General features: G+C 38.5%; 1 protein-coding gene and 1 long non-coding RNA gene across 4 annotated transcripts in view; one reads left to right on the top strand and one right to left on the bottom strand.

The window, feature by feature from the left end:
• LOC138745891 (actin nucleation-promoting factor WASL-like) overlaps nt 1-18,011 on the bottom strand; it is a 62,943-nt gene that overhangs the window by 10,030 nt on the left and 34,902 nt on the right. For 2 of the 3 annotated variants that reach the window (XM_069903363.1, XM_069903366.1), the window contains exons 3-9: nt 16,521-16,607; nt 11,982-12,078; nt 11,711-11,740; nt 6,080-6,245; nt 4,080-4,122; nt 2,563-2,716; nt 210-227 (exon numbers count right to left, since the gene is read on the bottom strand). In XM_069903363.1, coding sequence (XP_069759464.1) covers nt 210-227; nt 2,563-2,716; nt 4,080-4,122; nt 6,080-6,245; nt 11,711-11,740; nt 11,982-12,078; nt 16,521-16,607 — 595 coding nt within the window. The remainder of the gene's footprint in view (nt 1-209; nt 228-2,562; nt 2,717-4,079; nt 4,123-6,079; nt 6,246-11,710; nt 11,741-11,981; nt 12,079-16,520; nt 16,608-18,011) is intronic. The other variant, XM_069903365.1, reaches the window with a different exon arrangement.
• Nucleotides 1,644-7,719, top strand: LOC138745893 (uncharacterized). The gene is made up of 4 exons (XR_011346571.1): nt 1,644-1,800; nt 6,448-6,594; nt 7,250-7,350; nt 7,437-7,719. It is a non-coding gene; the product is annotated as an uncharacterized lncRNA (long non-coding RNA).

The raw sequence follows: 18,011 nt of genomic DNA, 5'->3' as shown, positions 1-18,011 counted from the left end.
TTCAAGGTAGTTATTGCATAAAGGGGAGGAGGAATGGGAAAATTGGCAAAAATTGCAAGTTTTAACAAGTGTTTGAAGTTTGGGAAGCAGGAATCTCTTAACATTAGCTTTAATTGTTCATGCATTCCTTTCACATAGTTATGATTTGATCTATGCAAAGTTTCTGATTAGAAACTGCATGCAAGGACGTATTTTGATTAATCACCTACCATACCACATTGGTAAACCTATAAAATTAAAGGGAAAATATGCAATTTGTTTTGTGCTCAGAGCAACCACTGATGAGCATTCAAGGGAATGTTTCAGTTTTAGGACTAAAAACTATTTGCAGTAAAGAGAAGAAAATTATATAATCGTTCTTCATTACATTTCTCTGAAAATGGAATTACACCAAAGGTATAGATACTCTTGGCAAAAAAAAAAGCAGAAAATTGCAGGCTAAGTTTGGACAATTAATGCACATTCCAGGATCTGTACTGACATATCTTAGTTTCTGTTTATGTACTGCGAATGGATATAAACCCTGAGGTAGCTAATTGATGGTCAAATCACAATGTAAAGATGGCTATTTTAGAATAGTCAACAGAAAGCAGATAAAATTCAATGCATGAAAATACTAGTATTTACAATAGAAGTATACTCCAAAGGAGGTAACTCCAGGGCCATATATTTACTGACCTTTAAAATTGAAGGAGTATGAGCAGACTAAATAGTAAAAAAAAACTTTGAGGATTATAACTGAATTTAAAATACCGTATATTTCAGCGTACAAGTTGATCCCCATTTTTCAGCCTAATTTTTTTATGGTACATCTGGCATAAAAGTCGACCCCCATTTTTCAGGCTGTTCGGGCTTCCCAGGAGCAACCCAAAACACCTCAATCGCAAGTAACAAAGCTGTAACTTAAGAAAAAAAAACCAGAAAGGAGTAGCGATAGACCATGGAACGGCGACATCAAGCTCTCAGGGGGATCAGAAACCTCGGCTTACCAGGCAGTAGCAGGAGCACCAACTTTGTGCTCCTGGTGGAAGCAGGAACCTCAGCCTACCAGGCAGCAGTGGCGACAGTGACCTAAGGGTTCCAAGTAGGAGCTGTTATGCTGGCGCCCAGCAGTGGGGAGTGTCTGGGAGTAGTGGTGCCGGTGGTGGGGAGGTGCTTCCAGCATTGACTTGTACGTCGAATTGACGTCAATCAGGTATTTTTTGGCAAATTTATGGTCTCAAAAGTATATCCGGCATACAAGTCGACCCCCTCTCCCTTTTAAGAATTTTTTTTAAAAGGGTTTCACGACTTGACTTCTACGCCGAAATATACGGTATGAAACATTTTTACATAGCACATTACTCCAATATAAAAACCCTCTTCAAAGAGAGTATGGGACACAGACAGGCTACAATTCCAATTCTCCAACCAATATAGGACTGCTATAACTAGGATGATACAGAACATCTGCACAGAATTTGGACACTGTTGCAAGGATACCACAACTGTGATAAAGCTACAATATTCATTAATACAGTGCAAGTAAAGCTGGGCTTTCACATTGGAACAAAATCGCTAACATTTACACTGGATGGCTGCTCTGTAACCAGTATTACTACCAGCTGCAATTAGTTCCTACCATTAACCACATCTTCCTCTTCCCATCCTTTTCTATCTTCCATAGGACTACATACTGTGACTTTGGTCCACTCATCCTATCTTAATCCTGGCACTTGGCCCTGCAACTGCAGGAGGAGCAACAGCTGTTCTTACATCTCCTCCCTCATCACTATCCAGGGACCTCATCAGGGTTTCCAGGTAAGACAAAGATTTACATGCATCTCCTCCAATCGCTTTTCTGAATCCAAGTGTCCCATTGTGGCTTCTTCTACATTTGTGAGACCAAGCACAGATGAGGTGACCACTACATTTGTGAGACCATGCACAGATGAGGGGACCATTATGCTTTGTGCTCTGCCTGGCTGCATGCCATTTCAACTCTGGTTCCCATTCTCACAGACCTGTCCAGCATCAGCTGTACTTACTGCCAGGCTGAGACCCAATGCAAACTGAAGGAACCACACCTTGTACTTTTTCTGGGTAGCTAGAATCCAATGGTACAAACACTGAATTTCCAGTTTCAGGCAACCCTTATCTCATGCATCCTTCCAATCCAGCTCCAGTCCTCCTATTTTTGTCCTCTTTTCCATATCCTGCCCCAGCTATCCTATCACCATTTTCACCCCTTAACCTGATTCCACCCACCTCTATCCATACACCACCCTCTGGATCTCATCCTCCATGTGGTTGCATCTGTTCTTTGCCTCTCCATTGGTGGCTCCCATTATCACCTTCCCTATCATTCGGCTCTGATGGCCTTGAAGTTCCTTCTTGTTACGTTTCTGCAGCTGTCTCCTCATTCATCCTCCACTCTCCAACTTGGTTTTATCTGTCCTTTCCCCCCCCCCACCCCACCCCCCCCCTTCATCTGCTTCTAACTATCACTCACCTGCCCCTATCTCTCCAATGTACATACCCTGGTTCCATTCTTCAGCCCGAAAAATAGGGAAATTAACTTACCCTGTCTACGCAGTTCATTTTTCACTGCTTCAACTCCACCCTTTTTCTCTATAAAATCATATATAATTTTTGATGTTTCTTTGTCCTTCAGTTGTGACTCAGAAATGCCACACATGTCAAAGAGATGTTTTAATTCAGGGTCCAGATTATTCAGCTGTAAATGAAATTAACATAAATGTAGGCTTCAGTTAAGGATGATCCAATGAAAAATGTATACATAAAATACACCATGTCCCAATGAAGGCTGTATCTGAACGCTTGCTATGCAGGAAAGAAAGATCTGGTCAACCATACTGCACAGTCATCAAAAGACATTTCACTCAGTTAAGAATGGTATTCCAATTCTTAAAATAGGTACTATAATGTTATACCTCTCATCCAAAAACTACAAACATACTAACAGCATTACTGTCCTCATTCTCAACCTTAACCAATGAGCTTGCATTCCTCACCAGTATTAGCATTTAATACAAGTTCCACACCCTAGATCTGGCTACCATCAGCACTAGAAAGATAAAAAAATGGTTTTAGAAAAAGTACAATGCCTTGGCTTTTAAATGCCATTTAAAAGCTATGGCATTGCATTTAAACCGATAAACAAAGCAACATCACTGTGCATCCAGCACGTCAAACAGCTGATGAACATTTGATTCCAGAGAGTTTTATATGGATAGATACTAACTAATGAACTCAATCTAGTTCCAGTTTGCAGACATATTATGGAGATTTTATCCAATCTCGTTTACATTTAGAGCCATGTTGATTACTTGTTGATAAATGGTTTAATTTAAACATTGAAAAGAAATCATCAGATGTAGTTTTATTATTAAATCCTTCATTTTCTGTATAGTTGAGTGGAAATATTTGTACATCACTCTGAAGCTCTTTAATTTATATAAAAAGTCACATACAAGAATCCCCTTTCAACTTTGTGAAAATTCAATTAAACCTCAGCAGAAATGCCAATTACATGCTTTGTGGGGGCGGGGAGAAACACAAAAGGAGGATTCCACTATTCTTCCAGGAGGCAGATAGCAAGAGGCCTAATTTTAAAATAAGACATACATGTAGTGTGGAAACAGCCCCTTTTGACTCTTGAGCCTGTGCCACCCAATTGACCAACAACCACATTTTTGGAGGGTAGGAGGAAACCAAAGCACCTGGAGAAAACCCATGAAAACATGGTGAGAATGTACAAACACCATACAGAGAGTGCCAGTTTGAAACCCTGGTTGCTGGTACTGTAACAGTTTTATACTAACCACTACATTAACCATGGCTCCCTAAAATATTTCCCCCAATTACTCTATCGATGGGGATAAAGACCAGTCACTGCATGTCTATGGTAATAATAAGTCTATTATATATATTATACAATGTACATATGCAATGAAATTCTTACTTGCTGCAGCTGAATAAATCTAAAAGCAAATTTATAAAAGAAATCTGAAAGTATAGTAATATACCAGAGTTATCTAGGTATGTTCACTATGATATCAAAATAGACTTTTACTTACATCAAAACCAGTGTTTGGATCCCAGCCAACATGTCCTATATGCCTACAAATTAAATGTACAGATCTTACCCAACTTTCAATAAAAAGTTATCTTTTAAAAGAGGCCCTTTTAAAACTGCACACATGATGGAAAAAAAGTAGGCCAGGAAATCACTATTAATTAGGATTTAAATGAGCAAACAAAGTATAATTTTTCCATTAACAGCTTGAAAGATGTTACAGGTCAGTAGCACAGATGAAGGCATTGCTCCAGTGGATTTTCTGAAGACTGGAGTCTAAATGAACTGCAGGATGTACATATACACGAACGTGTATCAATTATAAAGAGTGCAGAGAGGATTTACTAGGATGTTGCCTGGACTTCAGAAACTGAGTTACAGGGAAAGGTTAAACAAGTGATAACTTTATTCTCTGAAGCAGAGAAGAATGAGGGGAGATTTGATGGAAGTATTTAAAATTATGAGGGGGATAGACAGAGTAAATGTAGATAGAATTTTTCCGCTGAGGGAAGGTGAGATACAAACCAGATGGACATGGGTTAAGAGTGAAAGGGGAAAAGTTTAGGGGAAACATGAGGGGGAACTTCTTCACACAGAGAGCGGAGGGAGTGTGGAAAGAGAAGCCAGCTAAGGTGGTGAATGTGGGCTCAATTTTAACAATTAACAACATGGATAGGTACATGAATGGGAGAGGTATGGAGGGCTGTGGACTAGGTGTAGGTTAGTTGGACTAGGCAAAAGAAAATGGCTCAGCAAAGACTAGAAGTGTCTAAAGGGTTTGTTTCATTTCTCTAGTGTTCTATGGTTCTATAGTAGGGTAGGATGGATCTGCCAGGAAAATTGGGTTTGTGGATTTTAGGAAGGACATAGAAAGATGCAGTGCAGGGTTGGGAAACAATAAGGCTGGAGGCCACGCTAAGGAAATGACCAGAAATGATGTGTTCAGAGATGGTGCTTAGAGATAATAGAGTGGTTTGTTGCATATTGATGGAGTCCTGTTGAAGGGTAAGAAAGAGGAAGTGACAGAAAGTTGTCATCTGGTTTTGGCCAGATAGAGGTCAGTGCGCCAGACCAAAACAGCATCACTCTTGCCTGCAGGCTTGATGGTGAGGTTGAGATTAGTGCAGAGAGTGTGGAGAGCCAGGCGTTCCAGGAGGGTGAGATTGAAATGAGTGAGGGGAGCAGTGAAGTCTAAGTTGATGGAAATACTAAGGTCCAGATCAGGCAGAAGACCAGAATGAGGTGTCCAGGCAGAGCAAGGTTTAAAGTGGAAGGGGTGTTTAGTGGGTGGTGATATATTGTGGTTATAGAATTAGGCATGGAGACAGAGCTGACAGAAGAAGAGTTCAGCAGCATGGCGCGCACGGAACTCAATGATGTGTGGACAAAGGGGGTTGAAGGTAAGGCCTCTACTGAGGATAGGACATTCATTCTCTAAGAAGGGAAGGTCAAAAGGGATGGTGAAGACAAGACAGGGGTTGGGGGAGGGTCAATTGAGTGGAAGGTGTTGGGGTGAAGAGGAGGATGGGGTAGATCAGAAGGTAGAAGGGTCCAAACGAAGGAGGGAAGGGTTGTGAAAATCAGAGGATGGAGGGGGAATCCCTGTGTTCCCAGGGCCAGGGTGGGAGACTGTGATGGAGGCTCGGTCCTGTAGGTCACAGGGGCCAAGATGGTGACCCACATCTGAATGTGTTCCTGTGGACTGCCAGGTTCAGGGAAAAAGGTCATGCTGGAGCCTGGTCATTGCGATGGAGGCTTGATGCTCTAGGTCACTGAGGCCAAGGTGAAGACCCACGTCAGGAGCTTAGTCACATACAGATAGCCCTGGATTCGAATCCGGGTTGCTGGTGTAGTAATAGTGTTGCACTAATTGCTAAGCTAACTGTGCTGCCCAAATAATTATGCTACCAATTGGCTGTTAGTTCACATTGAAAAAAAGAGATAAACATTCAGAAACCATTTTTTAAAAAGTAATTTGTTTAAACTATTAAGAATGCTTACTGGAAGTTACTTGGTGTCCCAATGTCCGCCTTAGTCAATTTCTTCTTTTTACCTTTTACTTTCTTCTTATCTTTGGCATATACGAAATTGTTAACTTGTGCATTATATCGAACATTGATAATTTCAGGATTTTTAATGTCAACTGTAGCCATAGGAAGAGAAGGCCCTATGAAAGCAAGATAAAAATTACTCATTGACCCATTAATTCATGATTTCCCATGTCCATACTTCTTTCTTCAGCTAAGATTCTATTGTCGGTTTAATTCTACAGTTTGTGTGTCATTCTAATTTTTTGGTGATTTCTTTATACCCTTCAATCTAATATCCCGACCTATCATCTGAAACACTGCTGTGATCTGCATTCCTAGAAAACTGCGTATGGTTCATTCAAAGATGAATTGCTGTTCTTCAAGTTTGTCAAGATTCTATTAAAAGGTGGGACAAGAATTGAAGTAACAGACTGTCACGAGATCAAGATTAAGGATTGATGAAGTGTTCTACCATAATGTTTGAATGTATGTATGTTAAAGTCGTCGTGTTTAGTACTTTGCTGCATATCCCTTGCGTGCAATGAATGTTTGAAGTCTGTTATGCATAGAAATTACCAGGGGCTGAGCATCTTCTCTGGTGATGCTCTGCCAGGCCTCTACTGCAGTCCTCTTCAGCTCTTGCTTGTTTCGGGGGCATGTCCCCTTAAATTTTCACTTCAACATATGGAAGGCATGCTCAATTGGGTGACTGACTTGGCCATTTAAGAATTTTCCAGTTTTTAGCTTTGAAAAACACTTTTGTTGCTTTAGCAGTATGGGATGAAGTGCCATCCAATGGGTTTGGAGGCATTTGCTCAAACTTAAGCAAATGTTTCTATACACCTCAGAATTTATTTTGATACTGCCATCAGCATTTACATTATCACCTGAAGTGTGTCAGGACATACCTAGGCAATAACACCCCACCACGTTTCACAGATGAGGTGGTATGCTTTGTCTACTGGATAGTTCTTTTATACCTCCACACTTTGCTCTTGCCATCACTTTGATACAGGTTAATCTTGGTCTTGTCAGACCAGGTAAGACCATTTTCCAGAATTCTGTAGCCTTTTAAATATTTATTGGCTAACTAATCTGGCCATCCTTTTTCTGTGGCTAACTAGTGGTTTGCATTTTGCAGTGTAGCCTCTGTATTTATGTTCATGAAGTCTTCTGTGGACAGCAGAAATCGACATACCCACATCTGCCTCCTGAAGAGGGTTTCTGATTTGTTGGATAGAGGTTTGGGGATTTTTCTTTATTATGATGAATTTTTCTGTCATCAAGGTTTGGGCAATGTCTCTTACTGTTTTATCCTTGTTTTTCAGCCTCATTACGGCTTCTTTGACTTTCATTGGCACAACTTTGGCCCTCATGTTGAAAAATGGCCACTAGACTCCAAAGGTGATCAAAAGCTTAGCAGCAAACCTAGCTCTCTTATACCTGCACCAATAAACAAATAAAGATACCTGAGTAATTACAAACATCTATGAACCCAAATATCTCAAACATTATGGTAACCTGAAATGTATAAAAAGTGCTGTAATTTCTACATGATCAAACCAAAATGTATGCAAATAACCTTGATAAAATCTGGAATGTGCACTTCAATCATGTGAATTGTTTGATTATAAATTTAAAACTGTGGGGCACAGGGGTAAGAAATGAAACAAAAAAGTGATCGTGCCAAACATGGAGGGCACTGTATATTGTGAGCAAATGTTCCATCCATAAAATAGCTGTTTACTTGGCAATAGTGGAAAAGGGAATTGTAAAAAGATAGCAGTTTCTCGCTCAGGATGGTGTCATGAAGGAGATCAAACAGTACACCCTTCAGAAATTTTTTCCCACTATGATCAACCAACCTGCACGTGAAATTTCTTCACAATTGATGAAAAGCTAAAGAGTCTAAATTACATTGAAAACAATGGATATAAAAAGCATACCTTCTAGCTTAGATCTGTTCTTCTGTACATGAGAGAAGTTGTATTGTAATTCACTCCTGTCCTCAAAGCAATACAAAATGAGTTCTCCCTAATCATTAGGCCCAATGACTTAATTCAGCCGACAAAATAAAAGTCAGTTGTTTCTGGCACAAATTCACGTTGGGTTTTTAGTTGGGCAAGAGAAAATGTGGAACTTATTGATACCAAAATTAAAACACTATTTTGTGGCAACATTTCGCTTGCTTCTAAACTCAATATGACATATTTTCATGTAGGGTTAAAGAATCAGGGAGATGCCACTGATACATGGTCCACATGACTACAAAAGACCATTGTACAATAATTTAGATTATTCTATCTCCAAAATAAGATTTATGGTCCATGTTGTTTAAATTTCAGCATGTAGCAAGGTGAACTTTGAAATATGTAATTAAAAGATGGGATCTTAATTAATAGAATGGGCGTAATAAATAATAACACTACTAGTAATTTCAGTGGTACTACAGGTAAGAAGCTTCAACATGCATTCTTAATAAAAATATTGTTCGTGAAATATAGAAATGTTGGGATTGCAATCCTCAGCCCCAAATATTTTGCTAAAAACTATATTTAAGCATTTGGCCGATTAACAATTCAAAATTATTGCATTGCTTTATGTTGATAATGCCTTTTCCAGGAACAAAACACATCTATATTACATATTTACAATCTTATCCTATTACGTTTGATTATCTAATTCAGTAAAGCTCGTCTTTAAAAAAACTATTCTCTCTATTGACAAGATAATGGCATAAAACCCTGCTTATAATTCCACTAATATACAAGTTCTGAGACACCAAATATAGCTTTGGATCTTTCACATTACTTTCGATATTGTTAAATTTAATAATTTTGTGGTCCATAATCATACACTTAAAGCATAATTACACATTTCTAAAAAGCTGATTTCCCCATTATAATTTGCATTTTCACTTTCAAGAAAAAGATATAAATCAGTATATCTGATATACAGCATACCTGCCAAACCACAAAATATCATAGAACCTCATTTACTTATTGCTTAATAGAACCGACTATTGCAAATAATGTCACAGTTTTCACCTGATGCCAACACTTAGCTCTGTTTCCCCCATGGAAGTCTCAATATCCAGCCTTGGTAACAATATCTTGCCACAAGCAATCAACCAATTGGCTTGCATGATCAAATGCAAACATCCAAGATCTACAAATGCACTTTGGATTAAACCTCACACAAGCACATTCAATGAAAAAAAATTGGATGCTGGGAAAGATTTTTAAAAATTTGTTAATGCTTTTAACAGATATTTAGTGCTTTGCTGTACTTTAATGCTTTAAAAGTACATTTTTTTTTAAAAACAAGTTTTACTTTATAAAAGATCTTAAACTGTGACTGTCCAAGCTGTTCTTAACAGTGTGATAGATCATCTTCATGGAGACAGCCTTCTGTAATCAGCTGTGGAAAATGGGAGCATGGTCTTGTGTGGCAGACTGTGTCAGAGTACAGTACACACTGGAATAAACCTCTCAGCCAGTTTCAGATTAATAGAAGATTTTCCTCAAAATATATGCTGTTTAGCACAGCTAAACCCCCTTGCCACCTTTACTGATGCCTGGCAGGCAACGAGTGTACAAAATAAATGGGGTGTAAACTGGGCGGCACTGATTCGTGGGTCAAAATGGCCTGTTGCTGTGTTGTATGTTTAAATTTGGCATGCTGAGCCTGCACTGTCATTTAATCAGATTATGACTGATCTGGTCATGGACTCAGCTCCACTTACCTGCCTTTCCCCCATAATCCTCAATTCTCCATCTTGCTAAAATCTGGGCTTTAAATCTACTCAATGTGATAGCCTCCACTGCTTCCCTGGGCAAGAGAATTCCATAGATTCACCATTCTCTGGGGAAAAAGCATTCCTCCTCATCTCCATTCAAAACCTACACTCTCAAATCCTGAAGCTATATCTCCTAGTTTTTGTTTCACCTACCAGTGGAAACACCTTCCTGCCTCCATTTCATCCATCTTTTTCAAAAATTTATATGATTCCATAAATCCCCTCTCATTCTTCTGAAGTATTGGTTTGGTCAAAATTAGAATATTGTCCATTCTGGGTGTGCTTTAGGAAATATTTTGCTTAAACACTTAAGAGAAAGTGCAACTTTACTAAAAATGATGCTGAGGATTAGATAGATTGGAGAAGCTGGAGTTACTCATCTTGAAGATAGGTGCTAGAAAATCTGATGAAAGTATTTACAATTGGAAAGGATATGGACCAAGCACATGGAGGAAATTAGCCAAAAGGTCAAGAACTAGAGAACACCAAATGGAGGTGACTGGTAAAAGAATCACAAATGATAAAGGAAAATGTTTATGTAACGATTGGTTAAGGTCTATAATGCATTATCAGGAATAATTGAAAAGGCAGTGGCAATTGCAAAAAAAAAACATATCAGGGAACTATGGAGATGTGGCTAAATGGAAAACAAATGTTGCAGGATCATGGCTAGAGGAACTAGCTGGTTTCCTAGTATGCAATGCCAGTCACTCAGTGGGCCAAGTGGCCTCCTTTAAGGTTGTAGTCAGTTTTTATTATTTACTAATTAAAACATTCTAGAATCTGGGGATTTCAACCTTTCCTTCAGAAAACAGCAAGATACTCTTAGAATTTGTCAGGTGAGGGCATTCCCACATTGTCCTATAGGGAGTTCCAGAAATTTGTCCTTGTGACTATGAGGGGCAGAAAACATATTAGGATGGTGGACGACTTGGAGGAGAACCTACAGGTAGTGATGCTCTTATGCACCTGATGTTCTTGACTTCTTACTCGTGAAAGTTGCAATACTCAGAGATGCTGTCGGATCACACTCAACAAGTAGGTATTTTACATTGGAAGTGCAGTGCATTTTGTATTTTAATATACTGTGGATACCATCTGTCTTTTGATGTCCAAAGGCAAAACACAGCTGATGGTTGAAATATTCTAGTGAGCAGGATGGAAAGGCAAAGTTAATTTGTAAAAGTTGATCTTACAACAGTAGTTGGTGATACAACAGGGCAAAGCAGGGACATCAATGTTTAAGGATGAAAAAATTGTTAATAATGCAAGGCAAAAATAATAATGATGGGAAAAGCAAAAATGGACTTGATGTAGAAACAATTTACTAAGTTGTTGTCTGCAAATAAAGTGAGAGTAGTTGTGACAAATGTTAAATTATTGAACTTAAATGTCAACCTTGAAAATTATAAAGTCACTTATTTTGCAATGCACAAAAATGCTGGAAAACAGACCAAAACATTGACTGCCTTTTACTTCCTATGGATGCTGCATAACCTGCTGAGTTTCTCCAGCACATTTGTCTTTAGTGCACTAGACCCAGCATCCACCAATCTTCTTCTTTACCTCCAAGTGATTTATTTTGCCTGATTTGGTTGTTTCATCCTGAATTCCACCCTTTCACATACTCATCCTTTCTCTATTTTCACCAACAATATATTTCAGTTCTGATAATACATTATTAACCCGAAATGTATACAATCATCTCTCTGCAACATTTTCTTCTTTTAGGTCAGATTTCCAGTTTCTGCATTATTTGCTTTAGCTTAGTTAATTTAATTAACACAAGGGTCAAAGACATACCATTTAAAGGTGGCGGATCTCGTCTTTTCTCTGTTGAAACAAAAAATGTTGAAATCTATAAATAAACCATATTCAAATCCACTTTGAAAACAATTCATTACATTGATGCAAGATTATTTGATCATTTCACTAAAACATGCAAGTTGCTCAGATTAATTTCTCAGTAAACACAAAGAAAAACATGGTAAAATGTACTGAGTGGCAAAATTTACTGTGCTGAATTGAACCTATTGAAGGTCAGTTTAAAAAGCACATTCCATTCCAAGCATACCAGTTCTTCTTTGCCGTCTTCCAATTATGTCATTTACAGCATATCGAAATCTTTTTGCCTCTTCTTCACTTGCATAATTAAGTCCAATTTGGCTTGTCTGAAAAGTGGTAATTACAAAACTCATTAAAAACACAAATACAATCAGACTGTCTCGGTCTCTGTGAACCAAAGGAGACAACCTGTTGTGGGAGTAGTCACCTAGCTATTGGTATGGACAGGGACTGGTTGGCAAATAATTACTTTGTTTCCACGTGAAATGGACAATTTCATATTTTCCCATGTTACATTCTATTTACTGAATCTTTGATGATTTGCTGGATTAAACTATAACTCTTTTGTAGAATCCTGATGTATTTTTCATCACCTACTTTCCACTTGGATATTATAATCAAATTTAACAACCATGTCTACGGCACCTTCACCCAAGCTATTTGTAGAAATTCTTTAGTTATATGGCAAGACCTCATCTGTACTGCTATGTATAGCTGAGTACAGCATTGGTCTCCTTATCGAAAGAAATACTGTATATTAAATTGATTGGAAACAGATTATATTCAAAACTGGAATGAGTAGCTTATCTCATTCGGAAAGAATGGACAAGCTAGGCTTCCTCCCAATAAAGTTCAGAAGAGTGAGAGTGGACTTTCTTGACAAGATCCTGAAAGGTCTTGGTTGTGCAGATATAGAAAGGATGTCTCCTTTTGTAGAGAAAGCTGGTCTTAAAAATACTGTTTAAATATTAAGGAGCTGGCCTCTTGAGACGGAGATGAAGTGAAATTTTCACTTTCTGAAACCAAAGTGCTTTTGGAACTCTTCCTCAAAATGCTGGCAGAAATGGTTTGAATCTTTTTAACAGCAGAGATTGACAGTACATGTACTTGACAAGTAATTGGGTAAAATGCTACCATTGGATTGTGAAGTTGAGTCACATTCCAATTTGACATGATCTTATTAAGTGGAATAGCAACCTTGAAGAATCTCATAACTTACTTCTAGCTCAAATGCTTGACCTGCTGAGCTTCTCCAGCATTTTATGTTATCTCCATCTGGAATAACAGCGACCACCCAGTGGCCAACCATTTCAATTCTGAGTCACACTCCTAGACTCACATATCTGTCCATGGCCTTGTGTACTATCCCACCCTGACCATCCATGGATTGGAGGAACAACACCTTATTTTCCATCTGGGCACTCTCCAGCCAGACGGCATTAACATTGACTTCTCTGCTTTCTGCTCAATTTGCTCACCTTTTCTTTTCCCTCCTCCTTTCCTGTCTTTCCAGTTCTCCCCTCCCTTTCCCACCCAGTCTTCCCTCCTCCCCCTCATTGATGCTGATCTCTCCCTCCCTTCTCCACCTATCATCTCCTGTCTTTGCCAGCCCCCTCCCCCCCCTTTTTTGTTTGGATGCCTGCCAACATTCTCTCATACCTTGATGAAGAGCTCAAGCCTGAAACATCAATTATATATTTTTACCTTTGCTACATAAAGGACAGTGTTTGACCTGCTGAGGTTTTCCAGCCTTTTACGTTTTTACTCATATGGTTGACCCTTATCTTCAGTTTCCAAAAAAAATAAAATGGCAGCACCATTTACATGGCTTAAGGAATGACCTTGTACAATTTTCTTGCTTTATTTTTTTGGGGAGAACATCATTCTGGACCACCTACATAGTACTCTGCCAAGAAAACTAGGCATCATTATTCTGATGAGCCCTTTATGACTGGGTAAGGAATGTTAGACAATGCTCCTGGTTTAACAACTGAACTGATCTAGTTTTTTTCAGCTTAATTTCACAGAAAACCTCCATTTATTCCCAATTCTAATGGTTTACTATTTTTTCAATTTTATTTTTCATTTATTATGTATACATAGTAAAATCTTCAATATCACAATACATTAAACTTTTTCATACAAGAAATACCAAGAAAACCACTACCCCGGCCTACAAAATATAAATCCACACACTGTCAAAGCTTACATTTATACTATCCATAAAGGAAGTCACATCTGTTTATATTGTAACAGCATGTTATTATCATTATTATAATAATTGGACCCCTATATAATCCAAATATGGCTGCCATATCTTGATAAAATGTCATACTTGTTTTTTTTAGATTGTATGACATTTTCTCCATAGGTATACAACTATTCATCTCTGCAATCTATCATGCGCTGAGTAAGGGAGAGTCAGACTTCCAAGTAATTGCAATTCACTTCTTAGCCACTGTTAAAGCTACTTTGACAAACAAAATTTGGAATTTAGCTAACGTTATTTATTTCAATAAAATTACCCAAAAGATAAAGCTCTGGATCGTCTGCGAAGGCCACTCCTGTTATCTTCGTTAACATTTCTGCAATATCCTGCCAAAAAATCCTCACCTTCACACGTGACCATGTATAAAAACATTCCTGTTTCAATCCCACATCTAAAACACATCTCTAATATTTCAGATTTTGACCTATGTAGCTTCTGTGGCACAAGATATAATTGGAGTTGGAAGCTGAACCTGTCCTTACTATCCAAACACCAATCAAACCAACATCTTTCTGATGTTACATCAAGTCCAACTCCCATGTTTCTTTCGACTTCTGTAAACCTGGTTTTGCACTTTCACTCTGGAGAGCATAGTACATTTTTGTTATAAATTTGGGTGTATTCCCCAGCCAGATCATTCACTCCTTTTCATTAACTTCAAGTGGGACCAACGTTGGCCCTCATCTTTCTCTCAATAATGACCCTAGCTGGAGAAAACAGAAAAAAAGTTCCATTAGCTACTCCATATCTTTGTTTTAGTTGATCAAAACACAGTGCATAGCTGTCTTCAATGTATTTTATTCCTCTGTCATATCAGGAGTCTTGAAAGAATAACAACTTTCCTCCATCGATCTCAAGCGGGCCTTTGTGTTGCTTGAAGTAATCAAATACTACTCCCAAAACCATTTCCCATTCCCACTAACTCAAAAGTCTTACCAGGACTGGTTGTTGCTCATCAGATCTTCTGGGTCCGAGGGTCCAATGAGCCCTTTCTATTTGTAGTTTTCCATTCAATTTATTTTCTCCCAACACTCATCCAAGTTTCAAAGCAGCTCACCAGATCTATCCCTTTAAAAAATTAATCCGGTCATTATTGCAATGGCTGAAATTCTCCATGTGATCGATCTTATCCAGCATAGCTTGTTTATTCAAGTCCCACTTCTTCATGTCCTCTTCCAAAGCTTTCAGCTTTTCTTGCATTTTAACAAGTCAACGTTCACTTGGTTTATTTGTTCATTTAAATCATCCATTGTCTCTTTAAATCCAGTCATCTTCTCTGACATATCTCTCATTGCGGTTTCAACGCCAATGAAACAATTGCATAAAGTCTCCATCCTATCTAGGATTATATTCAGGACTTGCACCAATCCCCCAAGCACTTCTGGGCTCAGTTGGTCTGAAGACTGCTCTTGTGCCACTTTCTTTCGGGCTTTCACTCATTGTTCCTGGCTGAGTTGGTGTCTCTTCCAATTTTGTTTTTTGCTGTTTTGGCTTCTTGGTAATCATTTTGTTCATCCACAGTGAAAAAAAATTTTTTAAACCATCTTTTTAAAACTCTTCATTAAGAGCTCATCCAAGACACATTTATCTAGCTCCTTCACATGGCCACACCCCTAATGGTTTACTAAATTGAGAGAACAGTCAAATGTCACTGGATCAGGAACCCCTTATCTTATTTCTCTGCTGAACAGTAGTAAATTAGATGGATTTTTACAACATTCCAGTAATTTCATGGTCACCATTATTAATTATAACTTTTTCATTATCCAGCATAATTTAACTGAATTTAAAATGTCCAGGTTAACATGATAACATCTAACTTGTTAGCAGATGTCTCTGATCAGTGTAGTCATTTGACCGTCATGTTACTTCAACACTGATTGGCTGTTTAGACAGTTTGGTGAGATTGGAAACTGCACATCATGGTCTCCATTAGAATGAATGAATTCTGAAACAATTGTGTCAGAAAACCCTAAGCCCTCACAGACCCTTGTCAGGTGCTTTTTTATTAAGATCAATGAAGTAATTGTGCCACATCTAACTGTACATTCTAGTTCATACATAATGTCAAATCAAGGGGATATAATGTTAATATAAACCATCAAGTGGAAAAGAGGCAACATTGGAAGGTGAAAATAATTTTAAATCACTACGATAAGGAGTCAAATTTCATTCCACGTGAGGGTAACCAACAAATAGAAATATCAGATGAGGATTAATGGTATATGCCCATTGAGTCAGAAGATTGCTGCTTAACACCTAGAAGTGGGGAGGGGGGGGGGGGGGTTGTAAAACACAGGATTCTGTTGACACCATGGTTAAGTGGAAAAACACACAAATGCTGGAGAAACTTAGCAGGTCAAACAGTTCCTATATGTAGCAAAGGTAAAGATACATCACCAACATTTTGGGCTTGAGCCCTTCATCAAGGTGTTTATTAACTATTTTTTTTTAAGAAAATAGCACAACACTAGACTGAAAATAATTTTAATAACTTACATCACCAATAAACGTATGAAAGTATGATCGAGGCTGATTGTAAACAAAATTGTTGTAAATTTCTTGTTCCCACATTAGTCTCCCATCCTATAGCAAAAAAAATACATGTTAGGAAAATAAAAATGTTCAGAGCAAGTAAACTCCTACCACATGGATATTTAAAACACTCAAATATGATGCTCTAATTTTTTCACTAAATTAGAATTCAAATCATAGGTTGTGGATGTTGAAATGTAGAACATAGAGGATACTGCAGATCAGGCAGCAACTGTGAAGAGAGAAACAGAGTTAATGAGTGATTAACTGTGAAGAGAAATGGTAACTTCCTCACCAGTGACATTGCCGAGCTACTCTGGTTGGTGCCATATTGCATATTTAACATCCATCTCAAAATGTTCAAAACATACCCGGGGTGTAGGTTAATTGGGTGTAAATTGGGGAGCATGGACTCGTGGGCTGAAATGGCCTGTTACCATGCTGTACGCCTGTTGCCTTTCCTTCTTTCCTCTTTTAGTGGAAGAGGTATGGTACTAATTAGCAACGTGTTTTTATCCTTATTTAAAAATGTTAATTGGTAGATACAAGTCAAGTCACCTTTTATTTATCATTCATACCATACTCGCACGGTAAAGAGGAGATAGCGATTCTCCAGGATCACAGAGCATATTTACATAAATACAAGTTAGAAGTTAAACACATTAAAAATTAAAATATTAAGATGTACACAGTAAAAGTCCATGGTACCCTATCCACACATGTTCTGGGAATTCAGGAGCCTAATGGCTTGGGGGCGGGAGGGGGGGGGGGGAAAAAAACTGTTGCCCAATCTGGACGCAAAGACCCAAGTGCTGCAGTACCTCCTACTAGATGGCAGAAAGGAGAAGTTTACACGAGGGGTGTGTGGAGTCCCTTCACAATGTTTATTGCCTTTCGCCTCCATTGAGTGTTCTAGGAAGAGAGCCTCCAATGACCTTTTCCATTGATTTCACTGTCCTCTGCAGGGTCTTGCAGTCCAGCTTCTAAACCAGGCGGCGATGCAGTTGCACAGGATATTCTTAATATATCCTCTGTAGAACGTAGTGAGGATGGAGGGTGGGAGGTGAACTTTCCTCAGCTGCTGGGCTTTGTTGGTTGGGACCAGGTGAACTTATCTGCAAAGTGCACTCCGAGGAATTGATACTCTTAATGACCTTAACAGTGGAGCCGTCAATGGTCAGTGATCCCTCAAGGTTGACAAGGGACGACAACTCCATAGAGAGAGCATTATAAATGATGACCGTTTTGTTGCCAAAAATATATGGTCAGAAAGCTTTTGGATAAAAGAAGATGGGTACAAAGCATAGCCCACAACAAAGTGCAAGTTATTAATTAACAGAAAAATAAAGATACAAAGCAATGTAGCACAAGAGTGAGAGTCGATCCAAATTATCGATGAATATTTTTAAGGGAGGCACGGTTAGTGAAGCAGTTAGCACAATGCAATGACAGTGG

This window comes from Narcine bancroftii, chromosome 11 (assembly GCF_036971445.1).
Source record: "Narcine bancroftii isolate sNarBan1 chromosome 11, sNarBan1.hap1, whole genome shotgun sequence".
NCBI lineage: Eukaryota > Metazoa > Chordata > Chondrichthyes > Torpediniformes > Narcinidae > Narcine > Narcine bancroftii.
Note: the sequence above shows the minus strand (reverse complement) of the source record. Positions and strands in the feature narration are given on the sequence as shown.